The sequence below is a fragment of the Hydra vulgaris genome, chromosome 02 (assembly GCF_038396675.1).
Source record: "Hydra vulgaris chromosome 02, alternate assembly HydraT2T_AEP".
Taxonomy (NCBI): Eukaryota; Metazoa; Cnidaria; class Hydrozoa; order Anthoathecata; family Hydridae; genus Hydra; species Hydra vulgaris.
In genome coordinates this window covers 7,483,881-7,508,215 of record NC_088921.1, presented here as the reverse complement: position 1 = coordinate 7,508,215, position 24,335 = coordinate 7,483,881, and the positions used below count along the sequence as shown (strand labels likewise).

At 28.3% G+C, this 24,335-nt stretch overlaps 1 protein-coding gene across 30 annotated transcripts in view; it reads left to right on the top strand.

Moving 5' to 3' along the window:
• LOC136076691 (adhesion G protein-coupled receptor B1-like) overlaps window positions 1-24,335 on the top strand; it is a 126,559-nt gene that overhangs the window by 36,278 nt on the left and 65,946 nt on the right. For 7 of the 30 annotated variants that reach the window (XM_065790033.1, XM_065790031.1, XM_065790030.1 and 4 more), the window contains 4 exons: window positions 4,508-4,673; window positions 5,547-5,928; window positions 6,101-6,221; window positions 7,435-7,903. The exons of 9 other annotated variants lie outside the window; for them this stretch is intronic. Coding sequence is in view for 4 of the 21 variants with exons in the window: in XM_065790044.1 (XP_065646116.1) it covers window positions 6,130-6,201 (72 nt within the window). In the remaining 17 variants the exon portion in view is untranslated. Of the gene's footprint in view, window positions 1-4,507; window positions 4,674-5,144; window positions 5,281-5,546; window positions 5,929-6,100; window positions 6,222-7,434; window positions 7,904-24,335 lie in introns of those variants that run through there. 14 more of the 30 variants (XM_065790037.1, XM_065790038.1, XM_065790034.1 and 11 more) reach the window with 8 other exon arrangements.

Genomic DNA, 24,335 nt, shown 5'->3' with positions numbered 1-24,335 from the left:
ACACCGGCCGCTCTCATATCCTCTACCACTGCATCCATAAACCTCCTCTTAGGTCTACCTCTCCTCCTCTTATCTGGAAGTTCCATCCCCAAAACCTTCCTGCCAATATAGCTCTCCTGTCTCTTCTGTATATGTCCAAACCATCTCAATCTTGATTATCTAACTTGTTATCTCCAAAACATGCTACATGTGCTGATCCTCTAATAAACCCATTTCTAATCCTATCCTTCTTCGTCACTCCAAATGAGAATCTTAACATCTTCATCTCAGACATCTCCATCTCCCTCACTTGTCTCTTTGTCAGTGCCACTGTCTCCAGTCCGTACAACATAGCAGGTCTCACTACTGTCCTATAGATCTTACCCTTCATTCTACCCAACACCCTTCTATCACAGATCACACCAGACTCTTTGTGCCATCCACACAACCCTGCCTGCATTCTCTTCTTTACCTCTCTTTCACTTCCTCCATTACTCTGTACCCTCGACCCTAAGTAGGTAAACTTGTCAATCTTTACCAAATCAACTCCTTGTAACTGGACCTGTCCACCATCTGCCCTCTCATTCACACACATGTACTCTGTTTTACTCCTGCTCACTTTCATTCCCCTGCTTTCCAAAGCATACCTCCATCTTTCAAAGTTTACCTCCACTTGCCAGGTCTTGTTGAGAAGCGTTTCGCAGCTCGCATTTTGCTTGCGAAAAGGCGATTTGCCTACGCGTTCAGCAGTTTTGCGTTACCAAAAAACTTATATCTTTTAGAATATTTTTAATTATCTTTTGATATCGATTATGTGACGTTTATTCTGAAGAAATAAAGTCGTAAGTAAAAGCATTTAACCACAATTGTAAACTAATAGATTTTTTGTTAAAAAAACAGTTTGTTTAAAAATTTTTTTTATTGTTGATAAAAATAAGTTAAAAAAAGTAAAGTGTTTCAAGTTTTATCTTAAGGAATTAAATATATAAATTCCTTTTAAATGTAAAAATTATTTTTTGTCATAATAGTTTAAAAAATGCACGATTTATTTTAATGTATATATTTGATTAATAAGATATTTTGTTTATTGTTAATTCAATAACGTTAAGTTTTAATGACGTTTGTTTAATTTATGAAAATAAATTATGATCACGAATATGTTATCGGTAACTGATAAATAACAAAAAAAAACTCTTTATTGTTAAAAAACATTATTAAAAAGAGTTCACAAATTAAATAAGAAAAAATTTATTAACAGTTAATAAAATAATGAAAAACCAACTGTAAAATCATAAGAAAATAAACAAACATTATTTTACGTTTCATGAAAAGAATATTTTTTTCAAAATAAAATTTAGTTCATATTTGAAAAAAATAATAAAAATGATTTATTAAATAAGAACTTAGATTTTATTTGTAACTTTTGTTCTAGTGAGAAAAAAACTAACTGTTTGTATGATTTTTAATGCGTTAATAAAATAACTTTAATTACAAAGCGGTACTTGAAAAGACGCTAGTGACGCAATATAACTTCTAACGATGCAAAATATATTTGCTGAGTTGAGTTACTTAGAAATGCGTTACACGTTTTCGCTACGCAGCGAAATCTCGTAACAAGGCCTGACTTGCTCTCTACTCCAACTACAGATCACAATGTCATCAGCAAACACTATAGTCCAAGGGACTCCTGTCTAACTTCGTCCGTCAGTCTGTCCTTGACAATTGCAAACAGGAAGGGACTCAGGGCTAATCCCTGATGTAGTCCTACCTCCACTTTAAACCTGTCTGTCATTCCTACTGCAAATTTCACTGCTGTCACACTGTTCTCATACATATCCTGCACCACCCTCACATACCTTTCCGCTACTCCTAATCTCCTTACACAATACCACAGCTCCTGTCTCGGAACGCTTTCATAAGCCTTCTCTAAGTCTACAAACACATAATGTAACTCCTTCTGTCCTTTCCTATACTTCTCCTTTAACACTCTCAGAGCAAACATAGTATCTGTGGTGCACTTAGCTGGCATGAAACCATACTGCTGCTCACAGATCTCTACTTTTCCTCTAAGCCGGGCTTCCACTACTCTTTCCCAGATTTTTAGGCTGTGACTGATCAACTTTATTTCCCTGTAATTACTGCAGCTCTGAACGTCATGCTTATTCTTGAAAATTGGCACCATTATGTCTCCACTATGTCACCATTATGTCTCCACTCCTCAGGCATCTTCTGACCTTCCAAGATTCTGTTAAATAACCCTGTCAAAAACTCCACTGCTATCTCTCCCAAACATGCCTCCACTGGAATATCATCCGGTCCAACTGCCTTACCACACTTCATTCTCTGAATTGCAGCCCTTACTTCCTCCTTGCTCACCTGGGGAACTTCCTAATTCACAACCTCTGTCTCTTCTAACCTTCCTTCCCTATCATTCTCTTGATTCATCAGTTCCTCAAAATACTCCTTCCACCTTCCCAAGGCATTCTTTTCACTAGACAACAGATTTCCATCTTTATCCTTAATCATCCTAACCTGCTGCACATCCTGCCCATCACGGTTTCTCTGTCTGGCCAATCTGTACAGATCCTTTTCCCCTTCCTTAGTGTTCAACTTCTCACACAGATTTGCATTTTCTTTAGCTTTGCCACTGCTCTCTTTGTATTGCCACACATCTCCTTGTACTTCTGTCTACTTTCTTCATCTTGCTGAAAATGCCAATTCTTTTTAGCCAACTGCTTTCCTCTTAAACTTTCCTGAACTTCCTCATTCCACCACCACGTCTCCTTGTCTATCTTCTTCTGTCTTGATGTCACACTAAGTATCTTCCTAGCCACATCCCTCACTGTATTTGACATCCCTTTCCAGGTATCCAGAACACCACCACTCAGTGCCTGTCTCACCTCATCCCTGAACTTTACACAACAGTCCTCATCCTTTAACTTCCACTACTTGATCTTAGGTTCTGCTCTCACTCTCTTCTTCTTCTTCACCTCCAAAACCATCTTACCTATCACCATCCTATGCTGTTTAGCTACACTTTTTCCTGGTACCACCTTGCAATCACTAACCTCTTTCAGGTTTCTTCTCCTATAGAGGATATAATCGACCTGTGTGCCTCTTCCCCCACTCTTATACGTCACCCTGTGCTCTTCCTTTTTCTTAAAATAAGTGTTAATTACAGCCATCTTTATCCTTTTAGCAAAATGTACCACCATCTGTCCTTCTGTATTCCTTTCTTTAACCCCATACCTACCCATCACTTCCTCATCATCACTGTTCCCTTCACCAACATGTCCATTAAAATCTGCTCCAAGAATCATTATCTCTTCTATAGGAACCTGCAGAACAAGTTCATCTAAAATACAAAAATGAACACTAAAATACAAAACAAATTTAATATAAAATTAATTATACTATACTTTATAATTTTATATAAATAAAAGTATAAAGTATAATAATGGTATGGTAGGTCATTTCTAAACCATTTATATACTTTTTATTTATAGACTAATTTAAAAGGTTTTAGTAAATTTAGTGATAGCAAATATTATTGTATCACGGGTTTGAGTTAACGATTCAAAATATATTCTTATGAATTCTAATTGTAATAATGTAAAATTCTTATAAGTAATGGGGGGGGGGGGGAATGGACACTTATTGATTTTTCTGAACAGGCACCCTGTTTATTTATTTCATATATATGAAAAGTGTTCATTGTTCATTGTAATGTTTGGGTTGCATAAGTGCTGCAAATAAAATTTTTTTTTTTTTTTCAATTTAGTATGAAAAGAAAAATATTTTTTAGTTTAGAAATTTATGTTTACTTTATTTTATGTAAAAAAACACATAACCAGGCTTTCTCAAAAATATTTATATTTGCAAGCTAATGCACATGCCAAGTTGTTTCATATATTACACTGTGCGATAGACAGCAAGTTGTAAACTAAAAGATTTGAAAAACTGTGTGCTATATTTTTTTGTGAATAAAGTTTTAGAGTAATTTTAGAATCTATTGCTTTTTTATGATTTTTGTTTTCAGTTGCTAAATCTGATTCTTTTAAAAACAGAGTTTGCTATAGCGTAATCAAATAGCCTAACTTTTCAGAAATTTATTACTTTGCACAATTTTAAAAGAAAGATATTCAAATAAATTTGTGACTGTGTAAATGTGTGTTTCATTAAGAAAAAACCATTCCTAAAATTTCAACGCTTTTTCTTTGAGTTAAATTTTAATGTAAGCAGACCAGCATTTTATAAAATGGTAATCAAGTAAATATATTTCAATTTTAATTTACATAAGTTCTGGTGATAAAAATCAATTAAACCTTAAGTTTTGGGAACCGTATAATTATAGGCACAAACCTGATACTACCTATTTGCATTTTTTTAAATATATTTTTTTTCTAATCATTAATTTGATAAATTGTTTAAAGAGTTAAAGATAAAGAGTTAATATTTGTTTTAATAATTATAATATTTATTATAATAATTGTAATATAATTGTTATTATATTTATTGTGATTTTTATTATGCTTATTATCATGAAAGCTGCAGTTTTGTTTCTTGTCAACTGGATTATACTGTGCCAACACAAACCAGTACTCGTACTTGTTCAGGAGCCTCTTTAGGTCGTAACTGTAACGGACAAGTTTTAACTCAAACTAAAAACTGTAATCCAGAGGTTCTTTGTCCAGGTAATATTATAAAATGTTTTTTAATTACATGCTTGGCTTTGCTCATTGTTTAAAATATGCTTTGTTTATTGTTTAAAATAAATAAGTAAAAATAATTAGATTATAACAAAGTTATATTATTAAATAACACAAACTTGTTTAAAGAAAAAAAGAAACCATTTTGATTCAACTTTTACCTTGAAACAAATGTCGTGCACATAAAATAAATTTAATGTTTAAGATCTTGGAGTTAAATCCAACTACATTTCATACGTTATTTAATTAATTTTATTATATTCATTAGTAATTGTTTCAATAACAATCGCTACATTTATGTTTAGTCATGCAAATTATAAGATAAATATGTTTAACAACTATATAGCAATGCAACATAAAACATTATGCTAATTTAATTAAAACATGCTAAAACAAATAGTATTGTCTTTTTTTACTATGGTTGCTCTATTAATTATTCCTAAAATTTCAAAATAGGAATATTGAGTGGTTGGGGTTCTTGGAATGCCTGTTCTGTCTCCTGTAACACTCAAGTCAATGGTTCATATCAATATAGAAGCCAAACTTGTATTGGTACTTCTATGTGGAATACAAATTATGTAGGCTGTATCAATGTCAGTTTAAATGATCAACAACTTTGTACAAGGAACATCTCTCACCTGAACAAGAAACATTTTTATCAAAATGTTCCTTGTTTAGGTGAGAGATGTTTTATATCTGAATTTTTTTATATATTTGCAAACATACTCAACTGTTTTCCAAGACAATATCAGAATGAGTTTTAATTATCAATGCATTTTTGCAAAAAATATAAATACATATCCACCGGGAAAAATAAATTTATTTATAGCTTTTGCAAATAAATTTTTTTAACAATAGGTAATTATGGTGCATGAAGTGCATGGGGAGCTTGCTCAGAAAGTTGTCAGTCCAATCCAAATGTTTCTCTATTTCAAACTCAGACTCGGCAACGTCTTGATGCTACATTGAATGGTGGTTGTCCTGGAACAAGCTTTCAAACTCAAAACTGTAATACTTGAGTATCTTGTCTAGGGGACTTTCCTTTATTATTATAAAAACGAAATTAATGTGCTTTTTATTCACTTATTAACATGTAATAAAGTTGCAAGTTGTCAGTTACGTTTCACTTCACCTACTCAGACAAGAAATCGTCAATGTGCTGGTGCTACTTTTAATGACAATTGTAATGGAGCAGTGTTGACTGATACTCAAAATTGCAATGTGCAAGTTTATTGTCCAGGTGCGTGTTCAAATACTGAAATAGTCAGTTTATCTACAAAAATCAATGTAAAATAATATTTGTGAAATAATTTGAAAAATAAAAATTATACTGGCTTTTTAATTTTTTTTTTTTTTTCAACTTGTTTTTTCATTAAATGGCTTATTTGAAAAAAAGTTTTTAATAAAAACAGGTACTTATGGTGCATGGAGTGCATGGAGTAGTTGCTCTGAATCATGTCAGTCTAATCACATTAGGAGGTGGTTGCGCTGTTTCTCAAACTATGGCTTATAATAGTGGAGTACTTTGTCCAGGTAAGTTTTATATTGCTTTGATTCTATATAAATTTTTGTTCATAGTTGTTTTGTGCCAATACAGTAAAAGTTTAACTAATCCTGTAATTTAGGTACTAAATAAATAATAATATTATGGTATAATATGCATACATTTATGGATGATCCATAAGGAGGGGGGGTCAATTTTTCTCCGCCCCTCTTTTTTTTTTATGCATGTATATATATATATATAATATATAATATATATATAATAATAATATATATATATATATATATATATATATATATATATATATATATATATATATATATATATATATATATGTTTGTATATATTTACATATAAATATATTCATATATATATATATATGTATAGTTATATTTATATATATGTATATTTATATTTATATATATGTATATATATATTTATATATATAAGTAGGCCCAGCTCAATAGGGAAGAGGGTTGTTTGGGGCAGACCTTCTTCCCCCTCCTTCCCATCAATAAATGATTTTACCTTTTAGACGAGTCGGTTGGCAAATGAAGACCCTTAGATAGTCAGTCGGCAAATTTCAACTAGGCAGTCGGCAAGTTTTAAAAAACGAGGACCTTATTTCTTTTTTTAGTTGGCAAAATTTGTAATTGAACCCCCTTCCCCACACGTGCCACCTACTCACGCCGACCCTGTATTTATATATAAAAATTAGTTGAAAATCACTTAACGAAAATTTTTCACAATTTACACTTTGTTTCGTTAATAAAGACTTCAATTAATACCAAAAATTAAATTACAGGAAGTTCTAGTTTAATTTTTGGTATAAATTGAAGTTTTATTAATTTGATTATTCATTTCTGATGAGTTTTTATTGATTTAGCTAAGTTTAATATGTAAAAATTTTTCGTTTATTGATTTTCTAATAATTTATAATTGCTCTTTTCTTTTAAGAAGATTGAGCACTCTATTTTTTAGAATATATTTTAAAATTTTTTAAATATATATATATATATGCATATATGTATATATATATACATATATATATATCTACATATATATATATATATATATATATATATATATATATATATATATATATATATATATATATATATATATATATACACATAAACACACACACAAATTGTTTATACTATGTTTCACAAAAACACTTCAAGGTTAGACATTTTTGTTGGTATTGTATATGCTTTAATGTATTTATTTCCTTATTTATAGTGTACCACAAAGAGAGCCTAAATCAGAATAAACGTAGCACGACTACAGGACCGGATGTAGATTTTTAATCGGAAATCTGAATATCTATTTGCATTCATTACTAATAACATTTAAAAAAACCATACCTATGTCACAACCTGTACATAAAATAATAATTCATGGTGCTTCTATTACTATGTATTTTTAGTATCCTCAAATAGGTTCTTTGTCTGAGACTATTGAAGCTATTGCAGCCAGAAACAAGGAAAATAAAACTGCACAAGTTAGTCATGCACGTCTAACTTTCTTGGTAGAAAACACTAGAGATACAGCTGATTATTTGTTTGTGACATTTGATATGTACATTTATTAAGTGTGTTTTTTTTTAATGTTATGGTATTGTTAATAGTTTTGACTATTTTTGTTACACTCTTTTTGTTAATTATTTTTTTTTTTTAGTATAGAAATCTCAATATAGTTTATAATAACATTTCAATGTTTTGTTGTTTAAAAAAAAATGAAGAAGTGATTTAATAAATTTTTACTAGTAATTAACTAATCTAGAAAGACCTATATCATGAATGTCTGCGTTAAATTTTTTAAAAAACAGCTATTTTCATAGCGACAAGTTATAAAAAACATCTATTAGAACGTTGAGAAACTTTGTAAGAAACTTAAGAGCGAAGAATCAGATAATTGCAGATTTGTTTATAGTTTTAATAAGTTTATATTTAATGATATTGTTTATTATTAAATCGTGTTGATGATACTGTTTGTAAAGTTCTATAAAATATAGGCGCCCACTGTTTTTTGAATATTTATGTTAAAATTGTTAAAAACAAAAATCAAAACAAAAGCAAATCAATGAAATAATTTCTTTTCATTCAAATATTAAAACCTGTTTCCAAAAGAAAGTCGTGACGTCGTTCTGATTTAGACCACCGTCATCCTGATTCAAATCTCCGTCATTCTCATTCAGACCGCCGACTGAAGGTGCGCATTAATGGCGTTGCATTTCAAGTGCCTTTTTCACTTTTCTGTTAAAATTATTGACCTCTACTTTTTTTTCATTGTTCCAATATTGGAAAATGAAAATGAAGAACTTTTAACAAATATATCATGTGTTGGTAAACAAATGATATTAAATACAAATCTTATTCGCGCTTAGTTTTTTTTATGGGTTTACATTAAAAATTATTTTGTAGCTAAAAAAAAAAATGCAGAATAGAAATCTTAAAATTTTATAGTTAATAGTTAATCACTTAAATTATTTTAAATTATACTTTAAGGTGGTTTCTTCATAATCAAAAGTCAAAATTTTTTCAAAAATTGATTTTTTGGCTAATAAGATATTCTAATGTAAAATGTAACGTTCTTTCTGTTTGTTTATGCTTTTAACAATATTTACTATTTTATACAGGATGGTATAATTTTAGCGCCTAGCAACAGCCATAGCAACCGTTTTATTTTTTTAGTTATTATCTTAAATGTACCTTAAAACTTAAACTAGTACATCCCTTTTGCTATTCTAATGTTGCCTTGTACGTCCAAGTTGTTAAATATTTAATAATTTTAAGTTATGCTGTTGCAAAGTGCAAACAGTATGCAGGCTTTTTTATAATAACTTTTTTTATTTTTTGCTGTTTTCTTATGTGTTTTGTAGAAATTATTTATCATTTTAGCTAGATTCTAGTAAAATAATAAAGATTTAATATGGGAAACTTTTGAAATAACAAAAGAAAGTCATCAAGAAAGGGTGTTGGGGCTCGTGGTTGTAAAAAATCTGTGTATATTGTAAATATTAAATGTGGTATCAATGGAAATAAAAAAAAATGTAAATATTGAAAATATCACTAAAAAAAAAATTTACCATTAAACCAGCTGAACATTCTGGAAGTAGTGATGATTATTTTTTATTTATAAATTATAAAATACTTATGGAAATAATAGAAGTAAGAAACAAGTGTCAAGAATGTGGGAAAGCCAATGTCACAATATCTAATAGTTTGGATGATAAAAAGGAATTTTCTCATAAAATTGTTTACTTTTGTAGAAAATGTAAAAATAAAAGTCGCAAGTATACTTCAACTTTTAGTGCTTCTGAAAAAATGTATGGTTGTAAACCAAGTGAAATTAATGTTCGATTGGTTATGGCATTTCGAGAATATGGTAAAGGGCACAAATCGATTAAAACATTTGTACGGTGTATGAATATGCACTCAACATTTAATACTTCCTTTAGAAATACTAATAATAAGTTATTTTCTGCATACGAAAATTCTGCACTAGAAAGTATGCAAATGAAAGAAAAATGGAAGAAATTGCCCCAGGTATGCATTCTTGCCGTTTATTGATTGATGGAACTTGGCAAAAAAGAGGACACTCCTCGTTGAACGGTGTAGTGGCAGCAGTAAGCAAAGGAAAGTGTTTGGATGTTATTGTTTTATCAAAACATTGCAGGCAGTGTATAATATGAGGTGGAAAAAAAGGGACAATAGAATACACAAATTATAATGTTGCACATAATTGTAAAATTAACATCAAAAGTCATCAGGAGCAATGGAATCCTCAGGTGCTATTAATATATTTCAGCAATCTGTGAGTCGAAATAAACTAGTTTATAATGTGTATCTTAGAGATATAGACACAGTTTCTTACAAAGAAGTTGTTTACTCCAAACCCTACGAAGCACAGTTTGGTATTACACCTGTTAAACTTGAATGTATTGAACATGTAAACAGACGAAAAGGTTCTCGACTTAGAATACTAGTACAAGAATTTAAAAATACCTCTCCACCATTTGGTGAAAAAGGAAAATTGACAAACAATTCCATCAATTTAATAACAAATTATTATGGTATTGCCATTCGAAGAAGTCAATGAAAAAGTTTACACTATGAAAAAGTGGTTAGGTACAATAGTTGGTACAATGATGAAGAATAGCTATCCTTTATCATTGTACCAACTTTTCTAATTCTCTCTATTCTTCAATTCAACGAAGGTCAATTTTATAAAAAAAAAAAATTGTATGAAAAACTTGGAATACAGACCGGTGTCTATTTTAATATTATATCTGAAAAAATGAACCGACACAGCATCCAAATTTTACTTATTACAACATCAGGTAAGACTAAAGCAAAAAAAAAACAAACTAAAAGCCATCAAGAAGGGTTTATTGAACAAAGAGATAAAGAGGGAGGAGAAACTTAATTAAAAGGAGGATTTTAGTTTTAAAAACAAATTTACTTTCTTGCTTTTTGATTTTCAACCAAACGGTTTTTCAAGAAAATTGTCTCACGAAAAACATCATAAATGTTGAATTAATAGTGATAACTACTTGAAATTTTTGGGCTTATTCATCCAGTGTACTGCTAATGCCTGAGTTTTTTTCAAATAAGTTTATTTTTTGTAAGTCGTGGTTAGGGAACTAATATTAGAGGCCTAATAGCAGATTTTTCGAAAATACAGTTGTTTTGAAGCATAACTTTTACTAGAAGCAAAATCTTTTAATAAATTTTGTTTCGAGTAAACACTATTTTTTGGGGTTATTTTGACTCTATAGGCTTCTATGTGATCATCAATAAGTTTTTAGAGTTCGAAAAAAAAAATTTTTTTACACATTCTGTACCTACTTTTGAAAAAATTAATGAATAAAAAGTTTTGATTACATAGAAACCACCTTAGTTGTTTAATTGCAACTTCTCCTCGACCTGTCTCACGCACTTCTGTCCCTCGCAAGGTAATGGAATGACTTGTACACAGACACATTACTGACCACTTGAAAAAAAATAAACTCATCAGCTCTGCTCGACACGGGTTCTGAAAGGGAAAAGGTTGCGTCACAAACCAACCTGAAACTACCGACAGCCTGACTGAAGTTGCTCGCAACCGATATCTTATTCACAGGCTTTGATAAAGCATTCGATAAAGTAACGCACCGTCGTCTGCTGCATAATCTCAAACCCTATGGAGTGTCCGAAAACTTGCATAAATGGATCAAGAGCTGGCCAACCAACCTCGTACAACACGTAGCCATTGAAAACAATAAATTCGATTGGAAAACAGTATCTAGCGGTTTGCCACATGAATCTGTTCTTGGACTACTTCTTTTCCTTATCTACATATACGATTTTTTATTATTTTTTATTTTTTTTGTTAATTCATTTCCCCAAGTCCCAGAAGGCCACTACAGACGAGGAGGCTATATAATTGTGGTTATAACCCTCTCTCAACTCTATAACTCCGAAACACGAAACTTGACGAACAAGGCCGCTGCGTGGAGAAACAATTTGGCAAACAAAATAGGACACCACTTTATAATGTATGCAGGCAACTGTAAAATAATTGAAGTCGTCGAATTAAACCATGACAAAGTCATGCACACTGGGCGCAGCAACAACAAAAATTGAATGCAATTTATACAAGAAATAACTTGGTAGACCAACTGCATCAGCTATCGTGCACGTCATCTGAACGAGACCTAGGCCTTTTTATGACTAGCGTCTAAAAGTTAAAAACAAATCTGCGTGGCTGCATCAGCTGGCAACCAAGTGCTTGGCAGGCTCAAGAAGACTTTTCGAGGTTGAAGTTCTGCATTATGGTGCACACTGTATTTTTCGTACGTTCGCCCGCATCTACAATTTTGCAGTACAAGTCATCGTTTTTAGCTCAAGACATAGCCAAACTCGAGCAAGCCACAAAACATATTGCCACCTTAAAACATCTTCCGTATACTCAGAGACATTTAAGCCTTAACCAGAAAACACTAACTGAACGATGAGTAAGAAGAGACTTTATCGAGCAATATAAAATCATGAGCAAAATCGACAAAGTTAACTTCCAGGTCCCACAACTTTAACGAAATATCAAATCTTTAAAGTACAGCATTTGGCCACAAGGACACACTAAACAACTGAAAGTACAACTTGTTCAAAACTGAGCTGAAAAAAACAACTACCTCACCAACCGTGTTGTAAAATCATGGAATTACGTAACTGAAAATGCGGTGGAGGCAAAGTACTTGAACAATTTCAAACATGAACTTTCTCTGCTCTGGCATCTGAGAGACCTGGTGTGCCGCGCTTTGTCAACAACTTGTATATTTTGTTGACCATGAATAAACCAAACTAAAAAAAATTTAAAGTAATTTTAAGTAGGTTTATGGGTAGTTTTTAGAAATCTAAATTTTTTGACTTAAGTAAATAATAAAAAACTCGGAAATTACTATTTTATTTATGTCATAATTGACATGCAAGAAACTTTCGATTTAAGAAATGATTCTAAATCACTATATTGATGTGGTAAATTTGCATTCAGAAGAGTATTTTGCGCAGATTATTGCTGATAATTGTAGTAATTAACAATACCAATTATTTGTTTTAGCAATTTTTAAGAAGACAAAAGAATACAGACAACTGGTGTTATAAACTTTCTGATGCAGATACAAATGTTAACGATTTTTTAGAATCACTAAAGTAACATTTTTGTATAAAATTTAAATCTTATAATCATAAATTGTAATTGTAACATAAGTATTTTAGTTTAAAAAAAAAAAAATAGATTGACAGAAAAAATATTTTTTGATAAAATTGATGAAAATAAATTATTTTCAGATTATTGTTAAATGGGAGCAAAAATAAATATCGTTATTAAACTGCACGTTTATAAAGTTTTATATCAGGAGATTCATCATCACATAACACATTGTCTTATGAATGCTCTTGTCATATATTAAAATACTTTATCAATACAATTACTACTTCTGATTTATAATTCACATTGCGTTATGAAAACACGGTATTAAATTTAAAGAGTATTGAAAAACAACGGCATCATTTATTAGCAACGATCGATCCAAATTTTGTAAACAATAAGAAAATCGTAAAGTTTATTCCTGTATAATCGAAATTTTATCCTTTAAAGTTAACGAATCCTATAAAGAAGCCTAGAAACTAAAAAAAAAATATCATTATTTTCATTTACAAAGATTTTTTTTTGTCACTTAAAACCCCAATATTGAACAACTCGGAATTAAAAAGTCACCGGTAAAAAAAAAAAATACCTTTGATACCTCTCCCACCAAACCTTAATATCTGTTATTGAACAACTCGGAATTAAAAAGTCACCGGTAAAAAAAAAATTATACGCTATTGATACCTCTCCCACCAAACCTTAATATCTGTTATTGAACAACTTGGAATTAAAAAGTCACCGGTAAAAAAAAAAATATATATACCATTGATACCTCTCCCACCAAACCTTAATATCTGTTATTGAGAACCACGTATCCATCTACTCTTAGTTTTTTTATTACGTATCATTTTGTCATTTACGAAGACTTATAAAGTCCCTTTACCGCATACCAACATCATTACCACTTGTGTTCAATTACACACCATTACCACCCTTATAACTCAAATGTTATTTGACCCAGATATTCGACCCTTTAAACAATCTTGTTTAATTAAACCATTATAATTTATCATCACCCCGTGTACACATCTCACCCTTAGTACCACCTTGTTCATTTACAAAAATTATAAAATTCTTTTACCTCATACCATTAACTAACACACCATTATTACCACCTTTAATACTACCTGTTAATCGAATTACCTATCCCACCCTTTTAATTACCTTGTTCAATGGAACCATTATAATTTATTATACCACCCCACCTTTAACCGCAACCGACTCTCATTATTTATGGTCATAACTGTTAATTTAAAAAAGATTAAATAAAAAATTAATTATCAATTAGGCCTAACAACAAACGTTATTTAATTGAAAATTTATATTTCGAACAAAATAACTTCGACGAAAAATTCTACAAAAATTTTCGAATTTGTTGTCAACGTAATAACGTTGACAACAAATTATTTTTGAAAGAAACAAAGATGGACGAAAACTTAAACTTCTAAAAATAATTGACATAAACATAAATTTATATTGTGTAAATCGAAAACAAATATAATTTTAATTTTTCATAGCAAAATTAAATATCTATAAAATTACATAAAAATAAATACAAAAAACATTAAACGAAAAATTTTCTGCATAACGTTACAAATAATTTGAGAGTTTCAAAACTTCTAAAAAATATTTAAAGTTAAATCATTAAATAAAATATAACAAAAATTTATCTAGTTTTTATTTATCTTAATTATGATTATATATTTCATGAACAATGAAATAAAAATATAATTAACAAATAACAATAACAAAAATTTCAAAAAGGTTTTGAAAAATTATATTCATATTAGAATAATTACTAATAAAGTTATTTAATAAAAATTATATATATTAATAATACAATAGTTATATAATTATTAAAACTAATAATTATATACATTATAATTATTAAAATTATTTATTAATACATTTTGATCCTTTTAAAAATTTTAAAATATTATTAAAATTAATTCGTACATTTTAAAACTTTTTAATTATAGTTTAATTATAGTTTTTTTAATTTTAATTTTAATACTAGTTTAATTATAAAATAATATATTAAATATTTCATTTATTATTTTATAATTATTGTTCATATTTTAGTTAAGATATTAAACATTTTTTCGTGTTATAAAGTTTTTTAATTCATCGAGGTTACCAAAATCTTTTTCACGGTAGTCGATCTCCAACAACTTGACATTCGAACAACGAATCCATTCACAAATCTCTTCAATGAAATTGATGTCGTCGTGAAGGTAAAGATGTAATACTTCACAAAGATTAATCCACGGAAGAAAATTTTCTTCAAAATCTTTTTTTGTTATTAAATAACGTGAAATGTATATCTTCAACAATTCAATCTTATCTTTCGGTTTCCATCCTTCGAATTTAATTGGACAATAAAAGACGACATTGCGAACATTTGTTGAACATTGAATTATAAGATTTTTTTCTTCATCACTTAAAATATTTTTACTAACATGTAACATCGATAACTTTCTTCCAGATTTAATGTAATGATTTACGAAATAATTTTCACAAGAAGTTATGTAAGAAGTTTTTCCATCGACAATCGAAATCTTCCACTTTCGTTCATCGACGATTTCTCGTTCATCGACGATTAATTTTATTTCATCAGTAAATGATGATTGACTTTCATAAAAACATTCAATGAATAAATTAACGTAATAAGTTTTAAGTTGATAATCGTTTTCATTTTCACTTTGACGAGATAATTGAAGTAGACGATCTAAAGAAAAAAGCAATAAATAAATAAAAATAATCAAATCAATAAAAATTTAAACAATAATCGGAATTAATAACATATGAATAATATATATAAGGAAATATAATCAACATAATGAATCATATATTTATAAATATAAAATTTATAACATAATTTTATAATAAATTATAATATTTATATATATATAATATATTTACATATTACGTATAAGAAGTTATAAAAGAATAAAAAATCAATAAAAAATATTATAATTAAATACATTACATATTACATAATAGTATTTACATTAATATTAAATTATATACGTTTAAATAATAAAATTATATATAAAAAGAAAAAAAAAGAAACTTTTAATTAAACAATTTTTTACTAAAATTGTAAAAAATATTTTAATTTTATCGATTTAAATATAATTTTTATCACATTTTCTAAACTTCGTTTTACCATAAATATAACATATTTAAAATAATGTAAAAAAAGTTCATCATTAATATTAAAAAAAAAATACTTCCTTATATTCATATTACTGATAAAAGCAAATTAAAAAAGTGATTTAAATTTAACCAAATAATGTAACAAGTCAATAAACAAAACGCGTTTTATTTAAACGTTGATTTGAAATGAAATGAATATTTGAAATCGAATTTCAAATAAAGAACTTAATATTGTAAATCTCCTTCGTCGATATATTTGAAATATAAATTATGTGAAAAACCATTAAATACTCAAAGAGTGAGAGTTTAAATAAATGTTTAGATTTTTGTTTATTCGAATTCGGCGTTGATTGAAATCTTTTTTTTTTTAAAAAAAGCTCTTTAAAGAACCATTTATATTATTTAAAAATTGCATTAAATTTTATAACAAAAACATGATATAATATATTTTTGATACAGCTGCAATAATAAACAACAGTTTTATCGTTAAAGCAGAGCTGCAATGCTATGGTGTCTTAATTATACGTAGAAGCGCAGAGTGCAAAACCTTTCTTTTATGTTCCTTTGGGGTCCTCCATAAAACTACGTCACGCTCTAGGAAGGAGGGGAAAGAATTGGTGGTTTTATGAGGACTTGTACAGGATTTGTTACTAAAGACTTACAATATTGTGATGAGGGAGGAGGGCATGGAGCGATGGTCAAAAGCGGTCAAAAATAGCATGACGTAATTTATAATGACCCCTTCGAAGAAGTCCTAACGGTCTTATTGTTTAGAAAATCAAAATTTTCAATGTACAAACTGGACATCTGGTGCACGTTTTTTTTTTGAATAATAAACTTGTTTATAAAAAACTAGTACGAGAAGCTCCAAAACCTTAAGAAACTTTTAGTGCTAGGTTACTTTTCATTAAGAAACTTTTTTTAATTAAGAGTTTAAGGAATATTTCCTAATTTTTCACCTACCTATCCTAACAACATAACAGAAAATTAAAAAGCATTATTTATGGAGAAAAAAAGTTTAAATGGGATTTAACAAGTTAAAGAGTTTAAATTTGCACGCGCAATGAAATTTACGCGATTCAATTGCGAATAAAATACGTATATCATACTAACAAATATGAGAAATTTTTAATCTAGCCCAATACTAAATTTTCTTAAAAGATTTAAAAAATGGTACTCTTATGATGTAATCTTTCTTGTGCTAGCTCGTTTCCTTGGTTTTTTACACACACACAAAAAACGACGTGTAACTATAGACCTTGCTACAAAAATATATAAATGCTTTTGTAAAGAAAAAAGCAACGAACAAAAATAAGATAAAAATCGATAATTTAATCAATCATTATTATATGAATTTTAAGTATATTTTTATGAATTTTAAATATTTAATATATCTCTATTTTTAGAGATGCCAAAGTTAAAAAGGTTATCAGCGTTTTATAAAAACTGTTGTAAGCTAAAAAAAGTTTCAATTTACTTTCTAGAATGTCAATGTATTATTTAGATGAACTCTTAGATATAGAAATTTACAACAAAAAAAGTGAATTCTGTTGAATATACAATCGATTAACATCTCAGTTATGTTGAAAAATCAGTATGACATGCTTTATTTTGATATATTTAAAAAAATAAGCTGAAGTATAAATCAAACTATTACAATTATTTATGAAATTCCAATGCTTATTTTTTTTGCTTTTTGTTTTTGTATTTTTATAATATAATTTACTTAATAAAACAAACAAACACAAGCTTGTTATCAACAACTCCGTATAATCGTTGTAAGTTATTGTTTTGAAACAATTCAAATTTACTTTCAAGACAAATTTTTAAATAAAAAAAAAATAATAAATTTATATTGAAGTATACTTACGACTTGAAAAGTTTATGAAGTTCGTTACCAGTGTTAATTAAAAACAATGGTAACAATATGAGATTTTATATATTTAAAAACTCGATCATAGAACTAGAAAAAATCCTTTGACAAATTCGAAGAAAACAAATGAAATTCGAAACAACCGTATTGCTAATAGAAATCGTAGTTAATTGTAACTACCGCAACCGTTAAAAAAAGAATGGTTTTTCAAGATGAAATTTTTTGATCGCATTTGATTTTATAAAATGACTATAAATCAAGTTTAAAGCTTGAAAATATGTTAATTAATAATTTAGACATTTTCATTGGATAACATAAACTAATCACTTTAAAGATTTTTTGTTTCAATAAAATAATTTAAAAACAATAAAAACATTCATTACGTCATTATTGTAATTTAAAAGTCACAAGAAGATAGATAAAATTATGTAATAACAGAAAAAAATTAGTAAATTATTATAAATTACTTTATTAATACCTATTAACAAACAAATAGTGATTAAAAAAATAACTTGTCATCGTTAGTTGTTACGTTTTGTCAGTTTATTACTGTTTGTAACTGTAACTTTGTATGTAAAAACGATTGCTGTATGAAAAGTAATACCGATTTATTTAAATTATCATAATTACTTTATTATTATTCTTATTACTATTATTAATATTATTATTATTATTACAAAGATTAATTGTATATAAGTAAACTATTTTTTTAAGGTATTTACTTGAGATTAGTATATCAATACTATTTGTAAATAGCCGTGAAAATTTATTTTCAGAATATATATGATTGATTGATTGTATTATTTAATGTAAGTTGATCATTATTAATAAGTTATTTATTAGTCTCTAAGCTCTTTATTACTTTCAAAAAGAAAAAATATAAAAATGTTCAGTGAAAACTTGAATTTTTTAGTCCTTAAGTTCATTGGTTTTAGTTGTGGAAATGTATAACAGTTATGCAATAATTTGGTTTTAATACAAAAACATTCTCTAGCGTACTACTCTTTTAAACAAACAAAAAAAATTACGCAAAACAATAGTGGCTATAAAAAAAGCAAATCATCAACTTAATTGTACAAAACATTTTTACAACTGTTGTATGACATTTCTACATTAAACGAAACAAAGTTAGCGTATTTATAATAACATTTAAATAACAAAAAATTGCCGTTCCCTCATGACATTTGTGAGATTCTACAAATAAGTAAATGTCCATTACTAGGTTGAAAAATCAGGCAAAACACATGGAATAAATAAGATTTTATACAGAATATTTTGTATATTTGAATGATTAAAATGATTTTTTTATGAATTAATTTTAAACAAATAATTTTATTAAGTAACATAAATATTCAACTCTTTTTACATTGGCGAAATCGCCCCATAAAAAATTAAATCAAAATTCTTTTAATTTGAATTTAAATATAGTATACACACACACACACACACACACACACACACACACACACACACACACACACACACACACACACACACACACACACACACACACACACACACACACACACACACACACACACACACACACATATAAATATATATATATATATATAATATATATATATATATATATATATATATATATATATATATATATATATATATTAAAGATCTTCAAGTTCAAGATTGTTTTTCTACTTTACAGGACTCCGTACATTTTATCATGAACAGCCATTCCACTCATTGCAAGTTTTATATTTCTTCTGTCACCAAAAATAAGAAATTTATCAAAGTGCTATTATAATGTTAAGTTGCGAATATTCCGATGATTAGATACACACGAGGAAGTGCATATTTGTGATATAAACTGTAATTTAGATATAGCTTCCGAACCTTTGAACTATGAATAGGTTTGGGAAATGTGGTCTGAGAAAATTAGACAGAAAATGTCAGGTTTAATTAAATGATATGTTGTATAAAAATTTTTTTGAAATTAGATTGAACAAGTGCTTGTATCTAAACAAGCAGGAAAGTCAATCCATAGAAAGTTTTATTCAGTAGCATAAAATTCTCTATGGAATGACTTAATATGAAGTATTAGTTACGATACTAAACTAATATAATCATCAATGTGTCATATGTAGAGGGTTTGATGTAAGCTGTTGTATAACTTAGTTGTAGACATAATACTTTTCTTTTTTTTTTATTTGCTTTTTAAATCCAGTTTTTTTCAACATTTAATATACAAATATTTTTTAAAACAATGTGTTACTGCTTTTATTCTAACATACTTTTTTCTTTCAACAGATTTGTAATATACACATAAAGTTCAAAAAGTATCTGCAAACAGTTTCCGTTGACATTTTTATTGATTTTGATTTTGTTGAGGGTCACTGTGACAGCCATATAAATTTTAAGTAAAAAATAAATAAAAAACAGATGTCGGTTTAAATTTGTTTTAAAAGTTTCTTGTCAACCAGCAAAAAAAAGGTTTCAATTTCGGTCAATATTTATCCAATTTTAACGTTTTAACATCCTGGCCAATCAAGCTGAACTTTTTGAGATTTTGTTTTTTTCATAAAATCTGTGGATAGGCAAAGTTTGAAGTAAATCTGAGGTGGTACCCTGAGGTACCACCTCAGAGCCATTAGGTGATTTGATATAAAATGATTCTAAAGTTATTTACTTGAGGTTTTTTTTTGTAAACTTTGGTCAAATTAGTAAAAAAGTAAAAAAGGTCACTCGAAATTTTGTATTGTGATTTTTGACCCAAATAATCCATTTCAAGTGATAATTTTTTTACTACAATCTAATGTCAAAAATCATTAAAATCTACTGTATCTTCCAGAAACTCAAATTTCGACCTGTTCAAAAGATATGATTCAATCATAACTTTCGAACAGGTAGGTCAATCAAGCTAAATTTTTCAGGTTTTTTTTTTTAATGTTGTTAGTCAAAATAAAATTATTTTGAGTAATACAATATAAATAAAAAGTTATGCAATCATTACTATCATAACAACAAATAATATTATTCTTAAGAAAAAACATAAAGTAAAATTATTGTGCTCTGTATTAAGTCACAGAATTATATATTCATATAACATAAATAATATAAGTCAATAGAAATAAATTACTAGAAAACTTCAATCAATTATATTAATAAAAAAAAATCCTGATTAAGTAACATGGTTATAGATAAATTATCATGATGAAATTAATGCTCCTCACACTGAATGGCTTAGCTCTAGTACAACCGACACTGTTGTCACTGTTTTTGGGTTTTTCAATTTCCTATTCATTAAGTCAACTAAGTGACTCTAATGTACTGTAATGTTACTTCAGCAGATGTTTTTCATCTTAATAATGAAAAATATGCCTCCTCAACATTCTTTTGGATTCAGGTAGGAATGGAAGGTTTCATTTGTACTTGTGAACCTTCTATTTCTAAACGCAATGAATGAAATATTCATTTTTTTATAAAAACAACTCACTTAAAAACTTTCTTTTTTTCTGCAAATTTTTATTGCAATATTGAGAATATTCTGATACTGATGAATGACAACACTCTTACCCAACCCTCTGATAACACTCTTACTAAGTCATCATTTTACAACACTCTTACTAAGTCCTCTACTTTACATCATCTTGGATTCTTCTTTATTGTATGTCTTTACTCTCATAGAAACCATATATTAAAGAGCTTGCGTCTCTAGTGCCATCTACTAAAATTCATTCTCACGTTATTCGTCATTCAATTAAGTCTCATCTTTTCTGTGACTGTTCCTAAGTGCTCCAAAAACTCTTATTCCACTAGTTTTTTTCAAAATTATGAGCCTTAATCAAAGTTAATAAATCAAAGTTTATATTTTTAACTTACTTTAATACAAACTTTACGATAAAATAAATTATTTCGAAATTAGTACTTTTGGAGCTTCCATTTTCGAAAATTTCAACCAGATATCTACAATATTTAAATCAGCAACAAGTTTATTTTCAATGGAAATTGCAAGATTGTTCAACCTGTCCTAACCCATTGTTGATCTTAAATAGTTTTTGGTAGCGCTAGCTACTATTATTGGTAATGTGAGAAGAATTCTTAATGCAATAGATTCTTTTGCATGGATTTCATTCAAATCGTTTGTGTACAAATATTTTATAGCATTTTCAGGTTCCATATTTTTAGTAAAATGAAAAGAAAGAGACGTTAATTCAAAGCTTAGTTCCTCGCCAGAAATATCATTTTTTCCATTTTTAGATTCCTTTTTTTTTTTTTTTAATGCGATGCAATGAAATTTTAAATCATCTTTCTTAACTGTTGAGAGCTTTTTAATATCAAATAAAAAGCTAAAAGGTGCAATTGCAGCATAAAATATATCTTCAATTGCAATAGTTCAATAGAATTCAATATTCTATTTATAAAACATTTTGCTTATACTTTTCTTTTGGACTGTTTTTCAAAGTTTTTTTGGACTGCTTTTCAACATACGCTGCTGTGGTTTTTGCAACTGTTTCATTACTAGTCTTGGCTGCATCTTGCAGTGCTTCATAAATTTTTGGCATTTCAAATTGAAGAGTATTTATAGCGCTGATGTGGCTTTCCTATCTTGTCTCACTTAATGGTTTAACTGTTAAAGATTGACACTTTGATTGCAAAATTAACCATCATATTGTTAAAGCAGAAAAAAAAGTAAACTTGATCAATTATATTAGAAAACATAGAAATATTAGGTGAACATCTCTTAGAATCAACAACTACCAGATTTAATGTGTGTCTGCAGCATGGAATATAAACCGCTCAGCTGCTTTTTTTAAGAATAAAAGCTTGCTCACTATTTCTTACGCATTTGCACAATTGTCATAGGTCTGACCTCTTATGTTTTTGTAATTGAATTGCGTGGGAGAAATTATGTACGGAGGTTTTGACTGACGTAGTTTCCTTAAGAAAATATATATATAGTATAAGTGGTTTTTTTATGAGCATATTTGAGGTGATTTGTAATGTATAAATTGAACGCAAAATTATTGTAAAGTTTTTTAAATGAGTAAAAAGAAAGATTTTAAAATTGTAATGTTGTGCTGCCTGCAAGAAAATTACAGTTTTCCACTGACAAGCTATTTTTTACCAGGGAGTCAAATATCTCATTTGAAAAGTCATGTCCTGTCGAACCTTCAATTAAGTAAAATCCAAGAAAACTTTAATTAATATGAATTTCAATCTTATCCTCTACATCAACCTTATCAAACCATTATTGATATTTGCTCCTGGTGACTGATGTCTGGTGTAAAATTAACAACAATTGAAAAATACACAGACTTTAGGGCATTTGAGCAAATTTCAAATTTAATGGATATGCCAAGCAAGTTGATGAGTTCATTCTGAATAACTTTTGTCAAATAGTGCACAGAATTGGTTTTTATTTTTGCTCTCAACAAATATTTTTCCATAACTGGATCAAATTCAGCAAAAAATTCTAAAATTTTAAGAAAATTTCTAATATTATCTTGATAGACTTTTTCACAAGAGCCTCTGAATGGCAGATTTTGCTTTGCCATCATAATAGTTAGGGAAATTATTCTTCTAATTACATTGTCCCAATGTTCTACTTTAAATAAGTTTGTATCCAAAATTTTATCAATTAAAGTGATTTTTTGTAATCTATTTTTTAGATCCATCCACTTGCTGTGTCTTTTTAAAATTGTATGAAATATGGCACCAATCATTACCAACATTATGAGCCAACATAATAGGATTTAAAAAAAAAGTTTACAACAAAAACAAAAAACTTTGTTAGCTTTTTTTGAATAAACTAACCACGTTCTATGATTATTTTCACCATTATCCATGATGCAGTTAAAAAAATGATTTGAAAAACTCAAATTATCAACATTTCTTGGATAGTTATAAGAATCTTCTTTGAAACTGTTAGGACCTTTTATAACAGCATCTTGTATGAAATCATTGGTTAAATTTTCCTTCCAATCGCTAATATCGTCAAAGCATTCAGAGGTAGCACCAGTTTCAGTCAATCTTTCAATTGTTTGAATAGTTTCAATTGAATTAGTAGAGTCAGTTTGCTTTTATTTCCAGAATCAACCAGATCTTGAACTATTGGACTTTCTTTGACATTTTTATCATGAGTTTTTGATAGGAATTTTTCTAAGATGTTTGATTTGATTTCAATTGTTCCTCTTTTCGTAGGCATTTTTGTTAAAAACTCACAACCCTAAGGTTTTCTTTTCTCCATTATTTCTTTTAAAAGAAATCAATAAATATTAAAAAAATTTATAGCAATAATTAGATAACTTTATATCAAAATAAAAAAATAATTGAGATTCTCAAATAAGTAGGCCTTCTCAGGAGTAGCATGCGGTCGCATGCCTTAAATTACCACGCATATATTTTTTTGTTGATATCTTTGCCGCAATATTTTGCATATATTAAAAATAGTGCATTT